This window comes from Prosopis cineraria, unplaced genomic scaffold (assembly GCF_029017545.1).
Source record: "Prosopis cineraria cultivar Desert tree isolate PC_DT_omini unplaced genomic scaffold, ASM2901754v1 PC6, whole genome shotgun sequence".
In the NCBI taxonomy this organism is placed as follows: Eukaryota; Viridiplantae; Streptophyta; class Magnoliopsida; order Fabales; family Fabaceae; genus Prosopis; species Prosopis cineraria.
In genome coordinates this window covers 13,086,161-13,106,953 of record NW_026555337.1, presented here as the reverse complement: position 1 = coordinate 13,106,953, position 20,793 = coordinate 13,086,161, and the positions used below count along the sequence as shown (strand labels likewise).

At 33.6% G+C, this 20,793-nt stretch overlaps 2 protein-coding genes across 4 annotated transcripts; both read right to left on the bottom strand.

Moving 5' to 3' along the window:
• Positions 1-213: 213 nt before the first annotated feature.
• On the bottom strand, positions 214-10,982 carry LOC129313693 (poly(ADP-ribose) glycohydrolase 1-like). Of its 2 annotated transcripts, none has more exons than XM_054957003.1 (11): positions 10,612-10,982; positions 9,411-9,599; positions 6,972-7,075; positions 5,701-5,905; positions 5,503-5,607; positions 5,163-5,281; positions 3,583-3,726; positions 2,824-2,917; positions 2,456-2,653; positions 1,430-1,522; positions 214-584 (listed from the first exon to the last, which is right to left on the bottom strand). In XM_054957003.1, exons 1-11 carry the CDS (start codon positions 10,858-10,860, stop codon positions 408-410), a joined length of 1,677 nt encoding a protein of 558 aa, XP_054812978.1. In that variant the 5' UTR covers positions 10,861-10,982; the 3' UTR covers positions 214-407. The 2 variants fall into 2 exon arrangements, with proteins under 2 accessions (XP_054812978.1, XP_054812979.1); XM_054957004.1 differs by having other exon boundaries at positions 1,430-1,492; positions 10,612-10,981.
• Positions 10,983-15,377: 4,395 nt separating this feature from the next.
• LOC129312434 (low-specificity L-threonine aldolase 1) lies at positions 15,378-20,438 on the bottom strand. Of its 2 annotated transcripts, none has more exons than XM_054955059.1 (10): positions 20,150-20,438; positions 18,076-18,523; positions 17,241-17,352; positions 17,047-17,097; positions 16,756-16,827; positions 16,558-16,690; positions 16,393-16,451; positions 16,158-16,258; positions 15,998-16,064; positions 15,378-15,585 (listed from the first exon to the last, which is right to left on the bottom strand). In XM_054955059.1, exons 2-10 carry the CDS (start codon positions 18,516-18,518, stop codon positions 15,547-15,549), a joined length of 1,077 nt encoding a protein of 358 aa, XP_054811034.1. In that variant the 5' UTR covers positions 18,519-18,523; positions 20,150-20,438; the 3' UTR covers positions 15,378-15,546. The 2 variants fall into 2 exon arrangements, with proteins under 2 accessions (XP_054811034.1, XP_054811033.1); XM_054955058.1 differs by having other exon boundaries at positions 18,076-18,529; positions 20,150-20,434.
• Positions 20,439-20,793: the final 355 nt, after the last annotated feature.

The window sequence follows — 20,793 nt, the reverse complement described above, 5'->3', positions numbered from 1 at the left end:
GATCTAAAGTGGTTGCATTGATCATGTGGCATAATATCTTGTGTTATAAAGTGATTAATGTGTGGTTGTCATATATAATATAAACTTCCTATTCATTTGTATGTGTCACACTTTAATATACTTTATAAAGTAATTAATATCTTGTGTTATAAAGTGATTAAGTTTCTTAGTTATTGAGATTGCTTAATCTCACACTTTAACAGTTTAACTGGATTTAAACTCAAACCAATTACCATTGAACCAAAGGTAATTGATGCTAGTTTTACTCTCTAAAACATTGTGTACAGTACAATAATGATAATAATTTGAAAGTCTTCACATCATACTTTATGATATATTTTCAGACCTATACCTTATCTATAAAGAAAAAGGGGGAACGGACATTGGGAAAAAAGAAAAACTATCAACTAAGAGTCAAGTATATTTGGTGAGTCCTTCACATCATCATGCTCAGTTATAGATGGTAGGAGCCATTTGAAGAAGCCAACATTGGTCTCTCCTTTCCATCTTAATGTTGAGTACTCAACTAACATGTTCCACAGGTCCCCAACCGTCCAGTGATGCGATAAAATCCAATCAGCAACCTGCAAAAACACGACAAACCAAATTTACCCTATGTTTGTGTGTGTGAGATACATGGGAATTAGGAATAGTAAAGGTAATTAAGGGTAAAAGCATAGAGTGGGGATTTAGTTATATTCAACAAATAGGGCCAGCAAAAGCTGCCAATGAAACTGGCATTCTTGCTGTGAAAATGCCAGCAGCGGCAGCAAGCCAGCAACAAGCTTTATCCCATTAGGTAAGGTCAAGTATATGGATTGTATGATGCCATAGTGCTCTATCATTTACCAAATTTTAAGGAATGTTGTTAACTAAGAGGTTCCGGTAAACAACTTCCATTTGCTAAAATGCTAGCAAGTAAAACTAAATTCCTAAACCACCCTTTTACTTCTAATTAGTAAGCACCTATACTATTCCTAATTTCCATGTATCAATATGTATATCCATGATGATGCTAGGTCCTGCCACAAGAACAGACTATATTTACACCAAGCACTAAAACATGAGGATGATCCAATTCATATATGTTGGGACATCCAGAACTGAAAAACCAAGAATCCATGTTGACTTGTGCTGATGGTGCTATGTGAAATGAGGATAGTTAATTCAAGGAAGATTTTGCTCAAGCGAGGAATGAAAATGAGTTAGGAAGGAGGCTGAGTTAAGAAAACCACCAAGAGAAGGATTCACCATACATTAGTCGTGCAAATATTGAAGTACGACCACATGCAAGCTAATCAAGCCGATGTTATTCCAATCAGAAAGCAAAAGATAAATTGGATGAGCTATAGAAAATTGGTGGTGTATGCATATAAGTAATTTCAATGATCTTTCAGATCTGGAAGCTAAGAATGAAAGGTCCAGATACCTGGTCTAGGTTCTGCAATGCCTCCAAGCCAAATGTGTAGTATGCTATAAATGGTCTTTGAGCCTGGAACATATGAACCAAAAGCCATTGAGCCTGAATGAAGAAACACAAACAGTATATGATGTGGAATCTTTTAGATTTCATGTATAAATAATTTACAGTGCTATTCAAGGGTTACAAACAGCACCTGTGAACAGAAACTCTAGGATTCTATAGGGACTTGAGGAGATTTAAAGGATGTTGATATAAGATTTGTTGTTGAAGTGGGGGAATCTAGGATACATGAATGAGTTAACAGATTTGAAAAAGATTTTATTCCAAATAATTCAAATCAGAGTAAATGAGTAAGCAGATGTGAGAGTCTTGAACAACTAGTTTCATGTGATTTCACACAGTCAACAGACTGACAAATTCTCTTTTAGTTTTGAACACTAGATTCCCGGTACTTGTACATTTCCAATAAATCAAGAAACAAGATGCCAAATATTAAATTTAAAAAGTTCAATTCCATTTGTTTCATTTTCATCCGTTTTTCAATCAGATGTTATGACTTCGAGCCACTCCAATTGCACTGAGTTTCAATCACATGATCCACCACTGAAAGGGCCAAAATGCCCCAAACGGGTTAACTCAACTAGCAAGAGAAGATGACATCACCCCTTGCTAACCTGGGTTGGATTAAGGGAGCAGTGTGGGACTAAAATCTTTAACGCACTAGGTCAATGTGGGGAACAGCACCTTTAAGATCATTAAGGGAGAGAATTTGACTTGGACGAAACCTAAGGATTCACTCATCATAACACCCAGCAAGAAGATACATATGCAGATTGTTCATCAACTTTGTAATGTCCCAGAAGTACACTTGACCATGCCAAGTCAAATTGAATTACATGTGCAACGAAGACAATACATATAGGGACTTTCACTTTAAGGTTTAGGTGCATGTAAACTTTTCCGGTTCGTTCAGATGACTAAAAAATGAGAATTTCAACATAATAATCATGATTGCTGTAGATATAAAATTACTTGAGAAGCAGCAAGCCATTGAATTATCGTCTTCACTTCAGGATCTCCTCCAAAGGCACCACATCCCCAGTTTCCAGTAGCAATCCCAATACTATCGCGCTGCTCTGTACTAGGACGACTCTTCTGAGAATGTTTTAATATTTCATCTGCAGAATTTCCTTCACTTGCTTCCATAGATGTCGAGGTGGAAGCATAAACCTATGGATAAAACAAAGAATGTACAAGAAAACCATAACAATCAAAGATTAATGAGTACCAGATACACAATTTATTGTATCAATGTATCTTAAAGATGTATTCTCATTAAAACATTATAGTTGCTTCTGTCCAGGCTATTCAAAAATTATACGTCAAAAGGAAAACCCAACCAGTTCAGAAGAGCATCTGTTCTCTCGCAATATTTCCTGGCACGGCTGACACTTAGATTGACTCAAAAAGCCACAGAATGCCTTATTGACCTCACTGCAGGAATGAAGGGGCAGCAATCAGTTTTTTTAATGGAGCTGAAATCAGGATTTTACTATTTTTGCATTTTGCAAAAAGTGAAAAAGAAGATAATAGTTGCATGATAATCCACTCTAAACCAAATAATTTTACAGATTTGCTGCTCTGTCTTTTAATCAGATGGTTGTTGATTTACTTAATATGTTTGGAAATGCCAAAAGAAAATAATAGAAAAATTCTAGGGCTTTACCGAGGAACTTCAGTTGCCAGGTTGGAGTGATTCCCAACAACAGACTAAAGTTCATTAGGTTTTGTAAACTAAAAAATTTTATAAACAAGACTTTGTCACTCATTGGGGGCAAAAACACTAGTTTGGCCAGCTTGTCCTCATCTAGACCTCACTTATGATTCATGCTTCAAGAAATTAGTGTTCCCGGACTATCCATCATCCCTGAATCTCAAACCACCCTCCAATTGACTGAGAAAAAGTGTCCCAAACCAATTCCAAATAGTTTCGCGGGAACAATGCAGGACTAAGGTTGCGTACTGAATTGCAATTTTCAAGGCAGCACAATAGTCTAACATAAGGGTTTAAGGATTATAATATTTGTATATTAGTGCCTTTGTTTGCATGGATTCATCATCCCATATACCAGCAGTTCAATAAACCAAGATTTACAAACCGGAGAAGAAACTTTTCCCTATATTGTCTCATTCCTGGGCCACATAATGCATCAACTGCAACAATCCAGGTTTTACGTCTTCCAAGTTCATCTACGTCCCTTTTATCCACATAGTCACCAGAAAATCGGAATGAGGAGGCGTACCTAAACAAATCAGGACATGTAGTTGTCATCAGTATATTAAGTCTGAAAAGTTAAAATCTAATATATTTGGCATCACATCAAATTATTACTTTCATATCTAATTTAATCCCACTGCATGAATGCAAACAACAACACAGAAAGACAGAAATACCAGCAACATATTTTCAGTCTGTTTTATATGCTAGCACAATATACAATAATTGAAGCCACCTTGTTCCCATTTTTCCTCCTATTGAATCAATTTCTCCATTTCTTTCCTTTTCAGCTCCTTTTCTGCCCAGACATAGATTTTTTATACCTCCTTTAAAAATTTCTAGACTTTATTAAAAGCTAACTCTTTACTTCTCTGTTTTTCCCTTTTTAAGGGGAAAAACATATACATAGAATCTTTATTCCACATTTATGACCAAAGAATTGAATAGTTTTGAACCTCCCCATTCAACCTTAAAATTCCTTTTCAACAGCAAATGTGCTACTACTCTCATGAAAAGGGATAGTCACTCCGTTTTCAGGCTGAACAGGTCAAAGGCTAATACAGTTAAATAAAGCAAATTATATGGTCTTTCTAAAGCAGGCTCAAACAGGGTTCGCATGAAATCAAAATCACATTTAAGACTTGAAAGGCATGATGGCAACAATTGAATCCGTAAATCATTTCTTAAGATCACACAATGCCTAATGATTTGCCTCAGTATAAAACATGTTCTAGGGCCTTAAGATTGAGATAGCTTGTATAAATTTAATTAAAAGATATTCTCCTAGTAACATGCATTCAAATTATGTTTGGTCAATTAGTGTGAAAAATTGCAGGAAAACAAATTAGACAAAGCATAATTAGCACTGATTTACTGCTAAACATATCCTGATGACTACACTATTTGTTATAGGATATAGACATGATACAACTGGATCACAATCTTAAGCGTGAATCTACAAGATTTCAATCTTATCCAATACCAGGATCAATTTCTACACGTTGGATCCTAAGATCTTATGATTGAGATTGAGATCTTGACAAATGACAAAAAGTCAATTAGTTCTACTCTCTCTCTCTCTCTCTCTCTCTCTCTCTCTCTCTGTGAACATGCAAAGCATCAAAAGTTCATTATCTCAAGGGAACAAGAACAACAAAAACCTAATATTTGCAACTTAATTTCATGTATCAGCTCATTGTCATACAAATTTCACAAACTGGTTTTTCGAACCTGCAAATTCTCAAGAGCTGACTTCGTATCACCCCAAGTCCTACATTTTCCTTTTGTTTTTTACGCAACTTACCTTGCCATAAAGAAGTTTCTTTCTTCTTTCTTCTTTTCTTTTTCTTTTTTCTTTTTTTTGGGGGGGTGGTGGGATATCCATCACATTTATCATGGATACAGCGAGCAATGAATTTCAATTATACTAAGATCTAGATTTTATATTCACTGACTGCTCACCCTGTATAATTTGAGAACCTTTCCACACCAACAATTTCTATGGCCTCATTTTCTGCCATTGAAGGCAAGAAGAGCATGCCAACAATCAATTCTGGACTGATCATGAAACGTATTTCCTCCTATATCAGATGATTAAAAAGTTGTATTAAATATCAAAGAGGTGATTTTCTAGAGGGAAAACAAAATGTTTACAAGACAAAAAGAACAATTGTAGAACACATAAACAAGATAGCAGGCATATTTTCATAAAATACAGGAAATGAGATTTTTAAGAAAGATGCCAATGTTCCAAAATATTCAAGCATAAAATATAATAGATGAGAACATAGGCTCATCATACCTGTACACAGCCTCTACGAAGAGCACCACCACCTAGATACTTATTTGCAAAGTCCACTTCAACAGCTGCACCTGACTGATCCTCTATGCGTCCAGAACTGTGAGTCTATATGCCAAATGAGCACATGACAAAATAAATGAAACTTGCAGGAAAAATATTAATCTTTCACAATCTAAATAATTTTTTTTCATTGACTACCTCAAACCTGCATAGAGGAATCACAGAAGCGCTCCAAAAATTAGCATCAGGGTAAGAAACTTGAAGGTGATGTCCATCAAAGGGAAGTACTTTCCGCTCAAACGAGACAATGCCCTTTGGCATGTCAGAGCTTATTCTTTTAAGATAGTGAATGATGCACCAAATCTTATTTTCCTGATTGTGACTATAATCATCATACAGACTCCTGAAAATTTCATGGCCAATATTTTGTATTCAGAATTCTCTGACAGAAGATGAAACAAGAAACTCAATACTTTGCGCAAATAGACAATAAATTGTACTGGAGAATATATGCCTTAAGGGGGGGGGGGGCAAACAAACAATGCCATAGACTAATCATCCTTTTGATTCATGTGCGAGGCTTAGAAACATTTGGGAAAAACATAATTAAAGAGAAAATTTTGGCAATGCAGGTTTCGATAATATTGTCACTACCTGCAAAAGGGCCTCCTGAAAGAAAATAGTAGTTTTTAAGTTTGTCGTGATCTTGATTTACATAGCAAGATTTCATAATCCAGATAAGCCTAAATGACCCCAACCTCATTTATTTGAGGATTGTAGAAGGATCATGTTATGTACAGAACATTTATGATCTTATGATCCAGAACAATGGCATAATTGGTAATTACAAATTTGTTGTACGCCTTCAAAACATGACGCATTACCACCCTAAACTATCAACAAAAGAAAAACTTTGTCTCCACCATCTTCCCTAAATTTCTCCCTCACACATTACAATCATGTGATTGTTAGACATGAATTTTAATCCATGTACAATGTTTTCAATTTCCGTGATAGTATCTAGAAAGTAAAGTATTATGTTTTAAAATCCTATATACCACAGATGTAATTAGCTAAGGTTTGAGGGTGAGCATGTAGTTTTCTCAAATTTTTTAAAGTTGATGTTTTTCCCCCTCAGGCTCCTTTGGAAAGGAAGTCCCAGCTCCAAAATCTCTCCCACCACCCACCCTCTCTCTCCCTCTCTAGCTCTAGCTCTCTCACTCACAATATGGCATTGGCTACACCATTCTAACACCACTACTACAAATGAACAAAATGAAAATGAAAATGGCAGAACAAGCATAATTGCTAATGGCGTTATGGAACAATGCCATTTCATTTAAAAATCCAAATGTAATTATGCATTGCTATAAACAGAAAGCACAGCAAGTCATGGTGTGCCAACATAGAGATCACCTGCCATAACAGACTGTTTAGGGCTCCAAAAAATATGGCCAAAAGTTACTTACGCGAACAATCCATCAAAGTTGATCATAGGAAGATCTTTGGAAGCTCTGTTATTGACTGGAAATAAGCAAAAAAAAGAGCAACAAAGGAAAGCAGCAACTAACTCCTGAAAAGAAGCAAGTAATTCACCATATTAACTATATTTTTTATCACAATCAGGAGAACAGCATGACAGAAGAACAGCCAAAGTTATCAACAGTACTAGTAGCATAGGTGCAGTGATAGCAGTCAAGTATTACTATGTAGTGTAATTATACGGCAAGTAATGTTCATGCCATTACAGTTAAAGCACGTAACATTAAAATGGTTGAAAAATTTGCATTTCAAGTAACTTCTCCATTTTATTTATTGATGATTGCACTCCATACAACAAGGATTTATTTGTTGAAACAGAAATGTGATGTAAGCTCAAATTTCTTCATGTTTTAAAACATGATTTCAACTCAATTCAAGGTAAAATACCAAAGACATGATTTTAGAATCTCCTGGCATTAATACACCTTAACAAAATGAGATAGCTGAATTGAAAAATAGCCATCTTCTCTCTAATATAAGAGTCTTTCTGTTTCAAAAGATCATTCCAACATGATATAGCAGGAAAGCACTTTTAACTGCTGTTCATTATTAACAGACTTCCTGCTCAAGTTCTTGGTCTATAAAATCCAATGGAACTCATTGATGGGATATTAGGAACAATCCATTTAGTATTTTAGTAATTTATTGTTATGACTTTAGTTTGTTTCCTATTAGGCTTTCTTAGGTTGTTTCCTATTTTATGATTCCTTAAGTTTAAGTTAAGCTATTATGATTTTAATACTTGTACTGAGAGCTCAACAAATAGCCATAGGGCTAATTCCTATTGTAGACCTTTATTGATTAATTGACTGATTGAAATTATTTGTTGTCTACTTCTCCTTCCTCCTTCCTTTCCACCCTTATTTCTCTATAATCTATATTTCTCCCTCCTTTTGTCTTTCCCTCTCATTTGTTCCCGCTTGTCCTGCATCAAGTGATATCAAAGCTTGCTCTTCACATTCCTTGCAGACTCCTGTTTCCAAAAAAATAAAAATAAAAAATAAAACTTGCTAGAAAACAATGCATCTCGCTGCTGGAGAACTGATCCATTAAAGGTAAGGATGTCTTCTTCCAATAAATAGTGCGAATAATGTAGTTATTTAGAACCTTTTATATATTAGTTATTTCATTAATATCCTATGTCCATAGTTGTAATTTCCCCCCTAGAGTAGCCTCTCTTGCATCTATAAAGACCCTGAAATATGCTTCAATAAACGCACAAGGATTCCACACATCTTATTAAACAAAGTATTTCTAATTCTCCAAAGAAGAATACACTGACTAGCTTGAAGGCATGGATATGATGAGATACAAGCTTCCAAACAATAACCTAATATGATCCCACACTAAAGACCAGCACAAAGGAATGTTATTGTATAAATTGGAATCTTCCTCCTAGGCAAAACTGTAGAAGAATGCAAAACACGAACTCACCCATACAGGCACAGTGACACAGCACATACAGCCAAAGTTCATAATGCAAACAAGAGAATAAGACAAGTTCTATCTTTTGAGAGGCTGGCTGCCTGACTCTCTCCCAACTTCCTTCAGAAAGTTCTTCTCTTCTTTTCTCCCAGTCAGTTTCCCCTTCAAATACCCTCTCCAGCTACTCCTTAACTGCCCCTTCTACTTCTTCATCAGTACATCCCCTCTTCACCCCTTTGCTTTTCTGTCTTATTAGATCATATACTCTAGTTCCTTCTGCTGGATCAACTCCTTTATTCACTCTTTTTTTCCCCTCGTATATGTTTTGGCTGCAGGGGTGAATTGTGTAATCTCATCAAATTTTCATGCCATTGGAGGCCCTAATGCCGCAAGAAGGATTCGCCAGGAATGCATCACATGGACAATGAGAATCAAGTATCAACTGATTTGAAGCAATTTTTTTAGCAGATTTGATCATCAATTTCTGTCATGCTGGTAACATTTATGAACAAATAAGTTTGTATATCACTATATCTTATACTCCCTCAATCCAAAATATAAGCAGTTTTTAAGAAAAATCCACATACCAATAAAGTACTCATTCTCATACAAATATATATTATTTTCCCGTTTTACCTTGTCCCAATTACCAATGCACTTCATGACAAGTGAGAGATAAATTTACATAAGGATCTAGGTTAGTAAACACAAGAGGTAAAATGGCAAAAAAAATTTACACATACTAGGTTGGTTATTTTAAACTAAAATTAACTGAGAGAAAATGCTTATATTTTGGACCGAAGCAATTAATTCTTTCCAATCTATATAAAACTTATATCCATTCATTACTCTATAGAATTCAATTTTCAAACCAACTTCCAACTTAAAGAGAGAGGTCAATATGGCTAAATAAAAGTACATAAAATATTATAAAAGCAAACCTGGCTGAGGAAAACTATTCCAGCTTCCTGTGAATTCAGCAAGCGTAAACCAGCTCCTCTCTCTCCATCTATAACCATACCTGTACTTTGATAGTGTTCTTCCAACAGAGAGGGAAGCCGCAAAAGTAAATTTGCCAATGCCGGAATTGCCTCTTCAAACCACTTCTTAGATTCCACTCCAGACATCAGCTGAATCAACGAGTCATAATTTCAGCACAAAAAAAAATGTCAAAAAGGTCTTTCTTTTCAGTGGTTGCTATGAGAACCTATAATCTAAATCATCAATAAAAAGAAAATCCAGGAACCCAAAAGGCCACAAGAACTCCTTCTAGACCATATTTCCTCCACTTAAGGCTTGATTGGGAGGACAGCTTAGGAGTGGAATGGAGGGGACTCAGTGTCCTAATCCTAACAACTAATCTGATGTGTAAAAGCAATGGGGTGAGCTAGAATGAAATGGAGCCTATCCCAACCCAACCCACGCCCAATTTTCTCAGCCCCTCTATATTAACCATCTGTATTGGATTACATTATCAATAAATTTTCATCTTCTCTGTTAACCTACTCCACACTTTTCTTCTATTTTCATTTTCAAATAAGTCATCAGAAATCTCACTCGCCAGAGCTACCACACTTCATTAATGACATTGGAACATCCAAACAAGGGGAGTGGGTTACCATTAAACTTCAACAAGAGTAACTATCCGTCCTTTAAGATTGGAGTCAATTTCAATTGGATAAAAAACTTTTCTGTCAATTTCGTCCTGCATGTTCCTAAAAATTCTCCATGTCTTCGTAATTTCTAACACCATTCAAATTGCTAAGAAAATTAGCTAAACAGTCAAACTGACGCCATGGCCAATAGTAGATTCAAACACGGATACTACAATACCATTCAAGATATCAGGCCTAATATTTCACCTAATAATCCTTGAGGATCCAGAGGAATATTAGGGTAAAAAATACAAAACGACGCCATTTTGAGTTTATTAGGTGTGCATGTGCATTGCATGTTCCAATGAGTCAATGACCAAGACCTTGAACTTCCAATTAACCAACTCCATGACCAGCACAGCCCGATCTTTTCAAAACACACAATCAACCCCAATAAAAAATATCGAAAGAAAGAGATCATTAAACCCATAAAAATGCAACCCAGATGAAATTAGCACGTTGCTAGGCCAAGCTAACTGCGTATTACCTCGTCGAAGAAGAAGGCGTAACCTTGTGCAACGGAAGGGGCTAGAGGTTGATTGGAGAGACAGAGAGAGTTCCTGAGGTCAGAAATGGCGAGGAACAAGAGCTCGCCTGAGTCAACTAAGCTATGGAGAGGCCCCCTTCCCAGAGTTTTCAGTGCTTCCACAACCTGAGAAGGCCAAAACAGAGAGGAAGAACGCAGTAGAAGCGGCAAAAATGGCAAAATTGACCTCAAGTCCTCTCTGTCTTCCATAGTTTCTTCCTTCGTCGTTGCGAATTGTACACTCAAACACTTGTGAATGGAGTGGCCAATTCTCAAGAGCCAATGCGGTAGTTGTAATTGCGAGCTGCGTGTATGAAGCTTAACGGACTCCTGCAGGAGAATTTGAGTGCAAGAGGGATATATTAGGCATTTTATTTTGCTTCATTCAAATTAAATTTTTAAATTTGTTTTCATTATTAATTTGTATTTAATGTCAATATAATTTTTCAGTTTACTAAGAATTAAAAAAAATTAATAATGATAGAAGTATTATATAATTTTTATTTTTTTAAAATGTACGCAAGTATTATCTTTCTATTAAAAGTAATACTTTTATATTTTAAGAAAAAATGATAAATGAAAATCTCTTAGATGACACTAAAGTGCAATTATAAATCTCAAAAGATAAACTATAAAATATTAAGTGCGGTTTGTTTAAAATTAAAAAATATATAATTTTTAAATAATTTAAAATTTTATAAAATATATTTATTTTATAAAGTTTTTATAAAAAATAGACATTATTTCATATTTGATTATAATAATAAAAAATAATTATTAGTTAATTATTTTTTAAATTTTATGATATTTTTTATTTCTTGTTTTAAAAAATAATTTATTATTTAATTATTTTAAAATTTTATAATAGGTTTTATATGCTACCTTTTTAAAATTATCTCTTTTATCTATCGTATTATATGAATTTCATAAGTTATCAAAAATAATTTTTAAAAAAATTAAAAAAATTTTATTCTAATTACTTTTCAAAATTTTAAACAAACATTCCAACAGCTCACAAAATAAAATTTTCAAAAAAAATGAGTGATTTTTTTGTAAAATAAACAAGCATTAAATATTAAATTTTAAGTAATAATAAAAATGAGATGTAAATTATGCCAACAGCAACATGTCATGTGTTAAATACCAAAAAGGTAAATCAATTTCAAGTGGGCTCCTAAATTATAAATTTATGAGCATTTAGGATCTTAAATTTATTATTTGTGCAATTTGCCCCTCCACCTTCTAAAATTATGGACAGATTGAGTTTATTCGAATTGGATTCAATTCAGACCATATTTATTTAAATCAGCTTAAAGTATCATATCCTTTTTTTAAAAGCTCATATAGCCAAAACTTGCCCTAACATTTTTTGGCCGAGTTAGAGCTTAGCCAAAATTACAATCTCTATATGCATATAGAGCCAAAAATTTTAGCAATCAAACTTATTCGGATCGAGTTTAAAGTATTATAATCTTTTAAAAAGTCCATATAACCAAGCTAGGTCTTAAATTTTTTGGGAAAAGTTTGGACTTGGCTCAAATTATTGGCTCTATTTAAAATGGTGCAATACCGATATTATTAACAAAAGTTAATTTTGATTATTAGTTGATCAAAGAATGATAAAAAATAACCCAAAAATTAAAAACAAGGGCTAAGAAAAGTTTATTGGTCTTTTTTTAACAATTCTTGATGTCCTTTTCTATTATTTTTTTGGATTAACTAATGTTTAAAATTTTAACTATGAGGCATATTGTATCGTTTTCAAAAATTAGAGGGATACATTGTACAAATAATAAGTTTAAAATTCTATATACTTTCGGCCCTATGGTTTAAGGTCAATTTGTTCTTTTACCAGAAAACGTCATCTTTTAAATATAAATTAATTCAATCTATGGCTAATATTGTAAAAATTTACTCCCTCCACTCACTAATATTACACTTATTAGGGGCATTTTGGAGAAAAAATATTAAATATACCTTGAAACTCTAAAAATATTTTTATATTTGTTGATATTTAACCCCTAACAAATGCTTTATATTTTCTAATAGGAGAGTATAATTTATAATATCCCTATAATTAATGAAATAAATTTATTTAGTAAAAATAAACATTGATTTTATAGGAGACAATTTAAAAAAAAATATGATAAATAGAAATTTGTATTTTGTTTATTAAAAAATCAAGTGACACATCATAGTTTCTCTTATATAAATATTGGAAAAATGAGATGTAAATTTTACCAAAAACTCATGTTTTAACTATAATATCAATATCAATATCAATATTAGCTCATACGAAACTGTAAACTTATGATCATATTAATTTTACCTACACATAATAACCATAAAATATAAGGAAAATTGATTATTTTGAGTTATATTTGTTTGATTTCACAGATTTTACCATTTCTTGGTCTCATAGGGCTTGTGGAGGGAGAATTGAAGATAAAGCCAAGAAAGGAAGATTTAGCATTTAAATCAAGCCAAGAATAAGACTAAACATCAATTTCTCCAGAGAAGAAAAAGAAGAGAAAGAGAAGATTACAGAGGGAGGCATATCCGAAGAAGCAGCGTGGTCGGAGAATGCTTGTGTTGTTGTGTCGGCAACAATAGAGGAGCGCGTTTTGGCCGAAGAAGAAGAAGATGGAGGAGAAATTAAAGGCAAAATTATATAAAAGTCCAACCAAAGAATTGCTAAGTCTTGAGAGTTGTACAAAGAATAGGACGGTATTGAATTTTATCTTAATTCAAAATTTAGTCTCTTTTATAAAAAAGATTGAGTTAGCAACTCGTAATTCAGTCTTGTCCGATAATAACCTTGAAAATTAACAAAATGAATTTAGTCCATAGAATTAGAGAACTAGTCCTGTTAGTTTAGTACTCACTTAGCTATTTTTTTTTTTTATGAGAGACAATAATCAATTTCAACCTAATAAATTCAATCAAGATAATAAAATCACTTATAACCATAATAAATTTAAAATAAGTTCCAACAACAAGAAAAAAATTTCAATTATAGTTCAAATAATTTAAATTTATAACTTAAAAAAAAAAACATTCAACAAACTTCAACAACATTACATTACAACAACAATTTAAAACAAACTCAATAAATCTTCATATAATCATCTCCTTAATGTCAATTATACTTAAAACATTTATCAAAAATAAATTAATTATAATTATATTAAATAAATTAATAGGACTATACTAGAATAAGTGATCTAAACGTTTAGTCTCTTGTTCAATTCAACTCAAAAAAATAATTTAATTTTTTTTGATTATGAAAGATTAATATTTATAAAAATTGGATAGGACAGAATCATTTCAAATTAAATTGGTTCAGACTGAAACGAAAGACTTTTACGCGACCCTGCCAAGTCCTGTGATGTGGCCAAAGTACACTCAACCTCCAGAGACTCGGTTGTAATTTCTTTGACTTCTAATTGTTTTTAATTATTTTTGCTTGTAGAATGTCGCATATGTCCCCTGCTTTTACTGATATTGATCGACGTGTTGGCCGAGGACAGGACCAAGTATTGGCAGGTGTTGAGAGGTTAAAAAAAGAAAATTAAAAAAAATATTTTTATAAAATTTTAACATTTTAATATTTATAAGTCAAATATCGAAGATTTACAAGTTAAACTTTTTTAATATTTACAAGTACACTTGAGCGACTTTATTGTTTAATTTGTAGATATAAGAAGCTTGACTAGTAAATTTTAAAGATTTACTTATAATTTTACAATACAATATTTGACTTCTAAATACAAAATATTTATATTTTAACAATAAAAATGTTTTTTAAAAAATTATTTTTTAACAAGTCAACTTCAATTAAAAGAAGTGAGTCCAAGAATATTAGTGGCATTTCATCGAGAAAATTAATTGCAAAACTTATTTGTAAATATATTTTTTAAATGAGACTTATTTGTAATTTTTTAAAAAAAGAAAAGAGATTAAAGAAAAAATAGGAAAAATATTAAGTTATCACCTCGTTCACCATACTTTTTTAGAGAACAACCTGATTTGCGTTATAGTGTATGTAGAGGGGCCAAGCTGCACTCAATCATTTGATTTTCCCACCCTTCTTTGTTTCATATTATTCACCTAAAAGTATAGCCATGTTTATCCAAGCCTAAGTTTGGAAGCAAAATATAAAACAAGTCAAAATCACGTTTTGGCGTAAGCAAAAGAAACACACTTTTTTTCTTGTTCGTTGCTTCTACCAAAACGTGGTTTTGACTGATTCCAATTCCAACTTGTTCCAAAACATGCATTATATCTTTAATCTGTATCATTGCAGATTCAACCGTACAGCTATTAATAGCATGCATAGACGTTTTAAACTAACACTTGTTTAATAAAAAAAAGTTAAAGTCTAAAAATATCCAAAAAAAAATTTTTTCAAGACCTTTTAATATCCTTAAGTTAACACTGATATATGGGTATTCATAAACTCTATAAAAAAAGTTAATACTTCCCAATATGTGAAAATAGCTTAATGTTGACTGTTAAGTTCCATCTAGAACTTAATAAAATGAAAAATATTATCATGTTTTATCACATTAATGGGTACCCATATATTATTGTTGATTTAAGGATACTATAAGTTTTTGGAGAAAAAATTTCTGAATATCTTTGCACCTTTATTCAAATAAAAATCCATTGTATTCAAGAAGAACATGGATCTATGTTCAGGAATACTTTCAATAATCTCAAACAACTTAGGCAAAATACACTTAATATAATTTATTAAAACGTAGCTAGGACCAATTGTTCTTACATAAGTTCCACATGACACAGATCAAGCGAAAATGAAAATGATAAAGAGAGGCACAATGGTATACAACCCAATGGATTTATATATAAGGCAGCAAACTCAAATTCTTCTGACTAAATGCCGTTTTCATTTTGCACCCCCTTTACCGCTTGCTGCAACATTCAATAAATTAGTCAATGCGTGTGTGTGCACCTGCGTGCATGAGGGGAGAGACGTGGCTACTGGGACCCAACTGGGTGGTGGGCCCTACTAGTGTGTCAAGGCAGAGAGAAATAGAACTAAATAAATAAGGGGCTAATATAACTTTTAGTCTTTAAATTTTCTCTCAATATATATTTAATCATTGAACTTTAACTTAGTACAATTCAATCCTTATAGTTTATTAAATTAAGAAATTATAATGATTGAGTTGTATTGTATCAAAAAACCATAAGGACTAAATTGTTCCAAATCAAGAAACTATGAAAATTGAGTTATTTTGATTCAAAGTTCAGAAACTAAAAATTACACTTTCTCATAAATAATCTTGGAATGTTGTCAGTAAAAGGAATGAGCCAACAAAACCTGAAAGCATGACAAGGCGTACTGCACATCACTTGCTGATATTTGGTGGTGCAACACAATTCTCAATCTGAAGATTGTAAAACATTAATTAATTAATTAACCAATCACCCACATTGTCCATAAAAACTAGAATTAAAAATCCAACAAGAATCATTCAGACCTTGAAGAGCTCTCCAGCATCACAAGGATGCCACGTTGTTCCAAGTCCTTGCATAGCTTTCCTGCTGTAATTCTTAAGCTTTCTTCAATATCAATAAATATCTGGTACCAGAAGCTCATAACAGTTAATAGGAATATTTGTTCAAAGCTAAGTAATCAGATTATTAGACTAAAAATTCACAAACAAAATTGAAAAGTAGATCTTAGGGCTTGTGTTTTCATATAATGTTACTCACAATATTGGTCTTCACAGAAGGAGCATCTAGTTTAAGTCCTTTAATTTGATCCAATCCTTCTGAAATGGAGGGACAAAGATAATTAATCAACTTTAAAAAAAAGAGTGAGTCCAATTTTGATGGGACATGTTTTGGACTAATTTGACAATGAGGCAGGAAATGTACCAGCCAAAAGTTTAGCTTTCTTGTGATCACTCTCCAGCTTGACAACATTTTCCCGCAACGCAACCAGTGCTGCAGCACAAAGGATGCCAACCTGTCTCATTCCGCCACCTAAGGTTTTTCGGAGCCGCCTAGCCTACAGAACACACAAGTGTCAAGTTCTTATTGTAAGAAGATGACTGCTATTAATATCTAGAGTACCTTGGTGATAAAGCTACTGGAGCCAACAATAACAGATCCAACTGGAGCACCAAGACCTTTTGAGAGGCAAACCTGATTCATATATTGAAAAAATGAAAACTCTGTTAAATTGATTCCATACATTAGAATTATAAAAGAAACACAGTTTTAGATTGATATGAATGATGTTTAAAATTCTAATAGATTAGTCTCCTAAAATATTATGAATGGAAACATATAAAAACAGACAATGCCAAGAGAACATGCTGGCATCTCAGCCAGACCAAAAGGAAAAGAAATCATATTACATACTGAAACTGAATCTGCTGCTTGGACTAGCCTATCCACAGGAACACCAAGTGCCTGAAATATCAAAATTTTCTAGCAAGTGAGCCAATCATTGAATATAATCCATCTGCATATTCGAGATCTTATGTTAGCAGATATTTACACAATTTTACCATCCATAGTAGAATCAAATTATAGGCAAACCACAAAGTACTTACAACTGATGCATTGAAAATACGAGCTCCATCGATGTGAAGCTTCAGTCCATGCCTCTTAGCTAATTCTCCAACTTTGTCTGTATATTCTACAGAAAGGCATCTCCCACCAGAACTGCAGTCAAAGTAATTTAATTTCCATCAGTTTAGAAAGGGAAGGGACTTTCAGAGCCCAAAGACATAGTAATAAAAGCAACTAGAGGGGTGAACATTGGGCAGGATCGGTTAGGCTGGTGTTGGATTGAGGATTTAGCATTAGACCAAAAGTTCTGATTATTATTCAAGGTACAAAATCTCTCTACTTGATTGACCTGAGCTCAATGGCTCCATGCTGACTATGACTTGGCTTCACAAATAGGCCTTTGTCATTGCCATGAATAATTGTTGTCACACCTTAGCCAAAATCTGCTCACTGTTAGATTATAAGCCACAGCTGTAACTATTAGTCAAGACTCAAGACACAGCTGCTGCTACAGCTACTTAATCACACTGGCTCAAATGCCAACTGTTGACTAGGACTGGACTCTAGATTTGAGCTTTCACCTTTGGACAAAAGATTCACACCAAGGCCAACAAGTAAAATGGATCGTCAACACATAAGATTGCTCTTTGGATGAAAGAATAGCATAAAAAAGTCATCAAAACTTTTGTGTGCCTATAGAGTCAAGTCTGATGATCACAAATGATAGGACTATGTCACAGAATATGCTAATCAGGTAGCTTCTAAAGTCACAAAATATACAAATTTCAAAGTGCACAGGCATAAAACCAATCTAACATCATCATGAGACAGTTATGGACGCAAAAATAAGCAAAGTAACAAGGGAAGAGTGATTACTTTGCATGAGTATTTTCCAAGCAGATAAGTCTAGTGGTTGGATAGACAAGCTCCCCCTTTGGATCTCTGATGGCAGCCTCAATTGAGTTAATGTCCATGGTTCCATCTTCATTATTTTTCACAGGTCTTGGATGTACTCCTCCAATAGTGGAAATGCCTCCATTCTCATAAATATGGATATGGGAATTGTCTCCCAGAATCACTTCACTTCCCCTGATATCACAATGCACAAGCACACTCACAAGGTTTCCCATAGTCCCTGATGGAACAAACAAGGCTGCCTCCTTCCCCATTATCTTTGCCATCTCTCTTTCTAAGAGAGAAGCAGTTGGGTCAGAGCCTAGCACATCATCATCCACTTCAGCACTCGCCATGGCAGCTCGCATTGCTTCCGTTGGCTTTGTCACTGTGTCTGACCGAAAATCCACCGTCCTAGTTACCATTTTCTCTGAAACTATACACACCATTCTGAGCATTAGAGCATGTTTCCAAAAGGAAACACAGAAAATTTCCCACCAAATTAAATAACCAACAAATTCCATTCTAAAAGAGGATACAAGGTCTTTGTTGAACTAGTCTCTAGGAAATTCAATTGTTCATAAGATAACAACCAGCCAATTAACTATGTTCTCTTCCCTTCCCATTCTCTTCCTCTCCTTTTCCTTTTCCTTTTCCTTTTCTAGCCATTAGATCAAGATTTGGATGGTTCAAATTTGATCTCTTATAAAAATTTTATTAAAATGTTAAATTATAAAAATAGATAAAAACATCAAATTCAAACTGCTGAAAATTAGTTTGAAGAGCTTAAAACGGCAGTAAAAACAAGATAAAAAAGAAATATTTTATAAGACATCAAATCTGAATCATCCAAATTTTAATCTTGCAGTTAGAAAAGGAAGAGGAGGTGAAGACAACAGGAATGGAAGAGGAGAGGATCCTCTCCCAAGAAGATTGGACGCTGCACAAAAGAGGAAACTGAAAAATGTTGACATTACATACTTCCATACATATGGTTCTTTTTAAAGTAAAACCTGAATCCAGGCACATGAATTACAAAACTAGAAGTATAGAGGGCTAATTCAACCATCCACAAAACAGAGAAAGAAAATGAAGAGCTGTGAGGCCTTAATAAGTACCAGAAACTTCAATAAAACTGCGATCTGAAATAATTTAATTCTTACAATCCAAGTGTGTGAAATCTATCATACAAGCTTTTCAATCAAGGGTAGAGCCTTTATGAGATTGGAGGGGGTCAGTTTTTTTCTGAATCATCAAAGCTAAAAATACACAAAAATCTTAAGATGAAAAACAGGAAAATTTCATATAATTATATTATCTTACATTTCCGTAAATAACGTGCCAGTTTACTATTAACACCTCAGAATCCATCAATGAAACACAATAAATTAAAATCTGGATTTTCTCTGAGTGTCACAAAAATCATCTATAAGAAACTCTATATAAACAATTCTCATTTTAACACACAGCCAAAAACAGAACACAGAAACACAATGCAGCATAAACTATATCAGTTTGTGTTAATAAGGGCTGATCCTCATGAGCGAAGTCTTAGCCTGGCCCATTTATACATTTTAACGTCTAGTAATAAAGGGACAGCTATAATTTCTTAAAAGGAAAGATTGAAATCAAGTCTACAACATATTGGAAGCTAATAGTTTGTGGCTACGACATACAGAACGTATTCCAAGGTAATCCAACACAAAACCTATGTTCTAGACAACTAATTGATCATAGGCATATTAATCTTTTTAACTGAAAGCCAAAAAAACACACAGTCTTCATTAATCAACAAGATCCTCAAAAGCTGTGATATACCACTATAAACTCAGAAATGCACTTGCATGCAGGTAAAAACAAGAAACTAAAAACACAGTAACTAAAACAATTTCTACAAACTATGAAGAAAAGACAAGCTATCATCTGGCCACACAAGTTTCGGCTGTCCTTGAACACTCAACACTAAACATTGAACAGAGGCATACGACAAAAGGGGGGCAGATTCCAAAATTGAAACAAGTTTTCCGCAATGATTAACGGAGATTATCATCATTACCTTCTCAAGAGTCCAAAACTTGACAAATCCGAGCCGTTGATCACTGAAAGCACGAAGAATGAAGATCCCACGAACCCAGGGCTGCAGGTGGAATGAAGAAGAAGAAGAAGAAGACGTGGCTTACGTTTAAAGTGGCTCACTTTAAACCAGCTAATTGCATGCCTGATATTGAGAAGCGAACAAATGGGGCACGGTATTTGAAGACGTGGGGATAGAAAAATCTGGGGCCCAAGTTAATGGATCCGCCATTTCAACCCCAGTAGTGTGTTCTTATCCAATTTGTCTTCTAGCTCTTTCTCTGCAATTTCTATCGTGGCTACTGAATGCAAAATAATAGCGGGTTTAGGTATGACGGATGGACGATCCTCGTAAGCGCTTACGAAGCAATAATATGTTCTTTTTAAGCTTTTATAAGAAAAGCAATAACAAGTTCTTCGCATAGAAAATAGACCATGATTGAATTCGCTATACGAGCTATAAAACAAATTCGTATTCTTAATTAATTTTTATCATTAATTAAAAAATAGCAGAGAGCTTTTAATTTTAACTTTTATATGTAAAGCAAATCTTATTAAGATAAACTTGAAAGCCTTGAAATATGACATTTAATATTCAACTTGTGGAAGCACAACAGAGAGAATTCG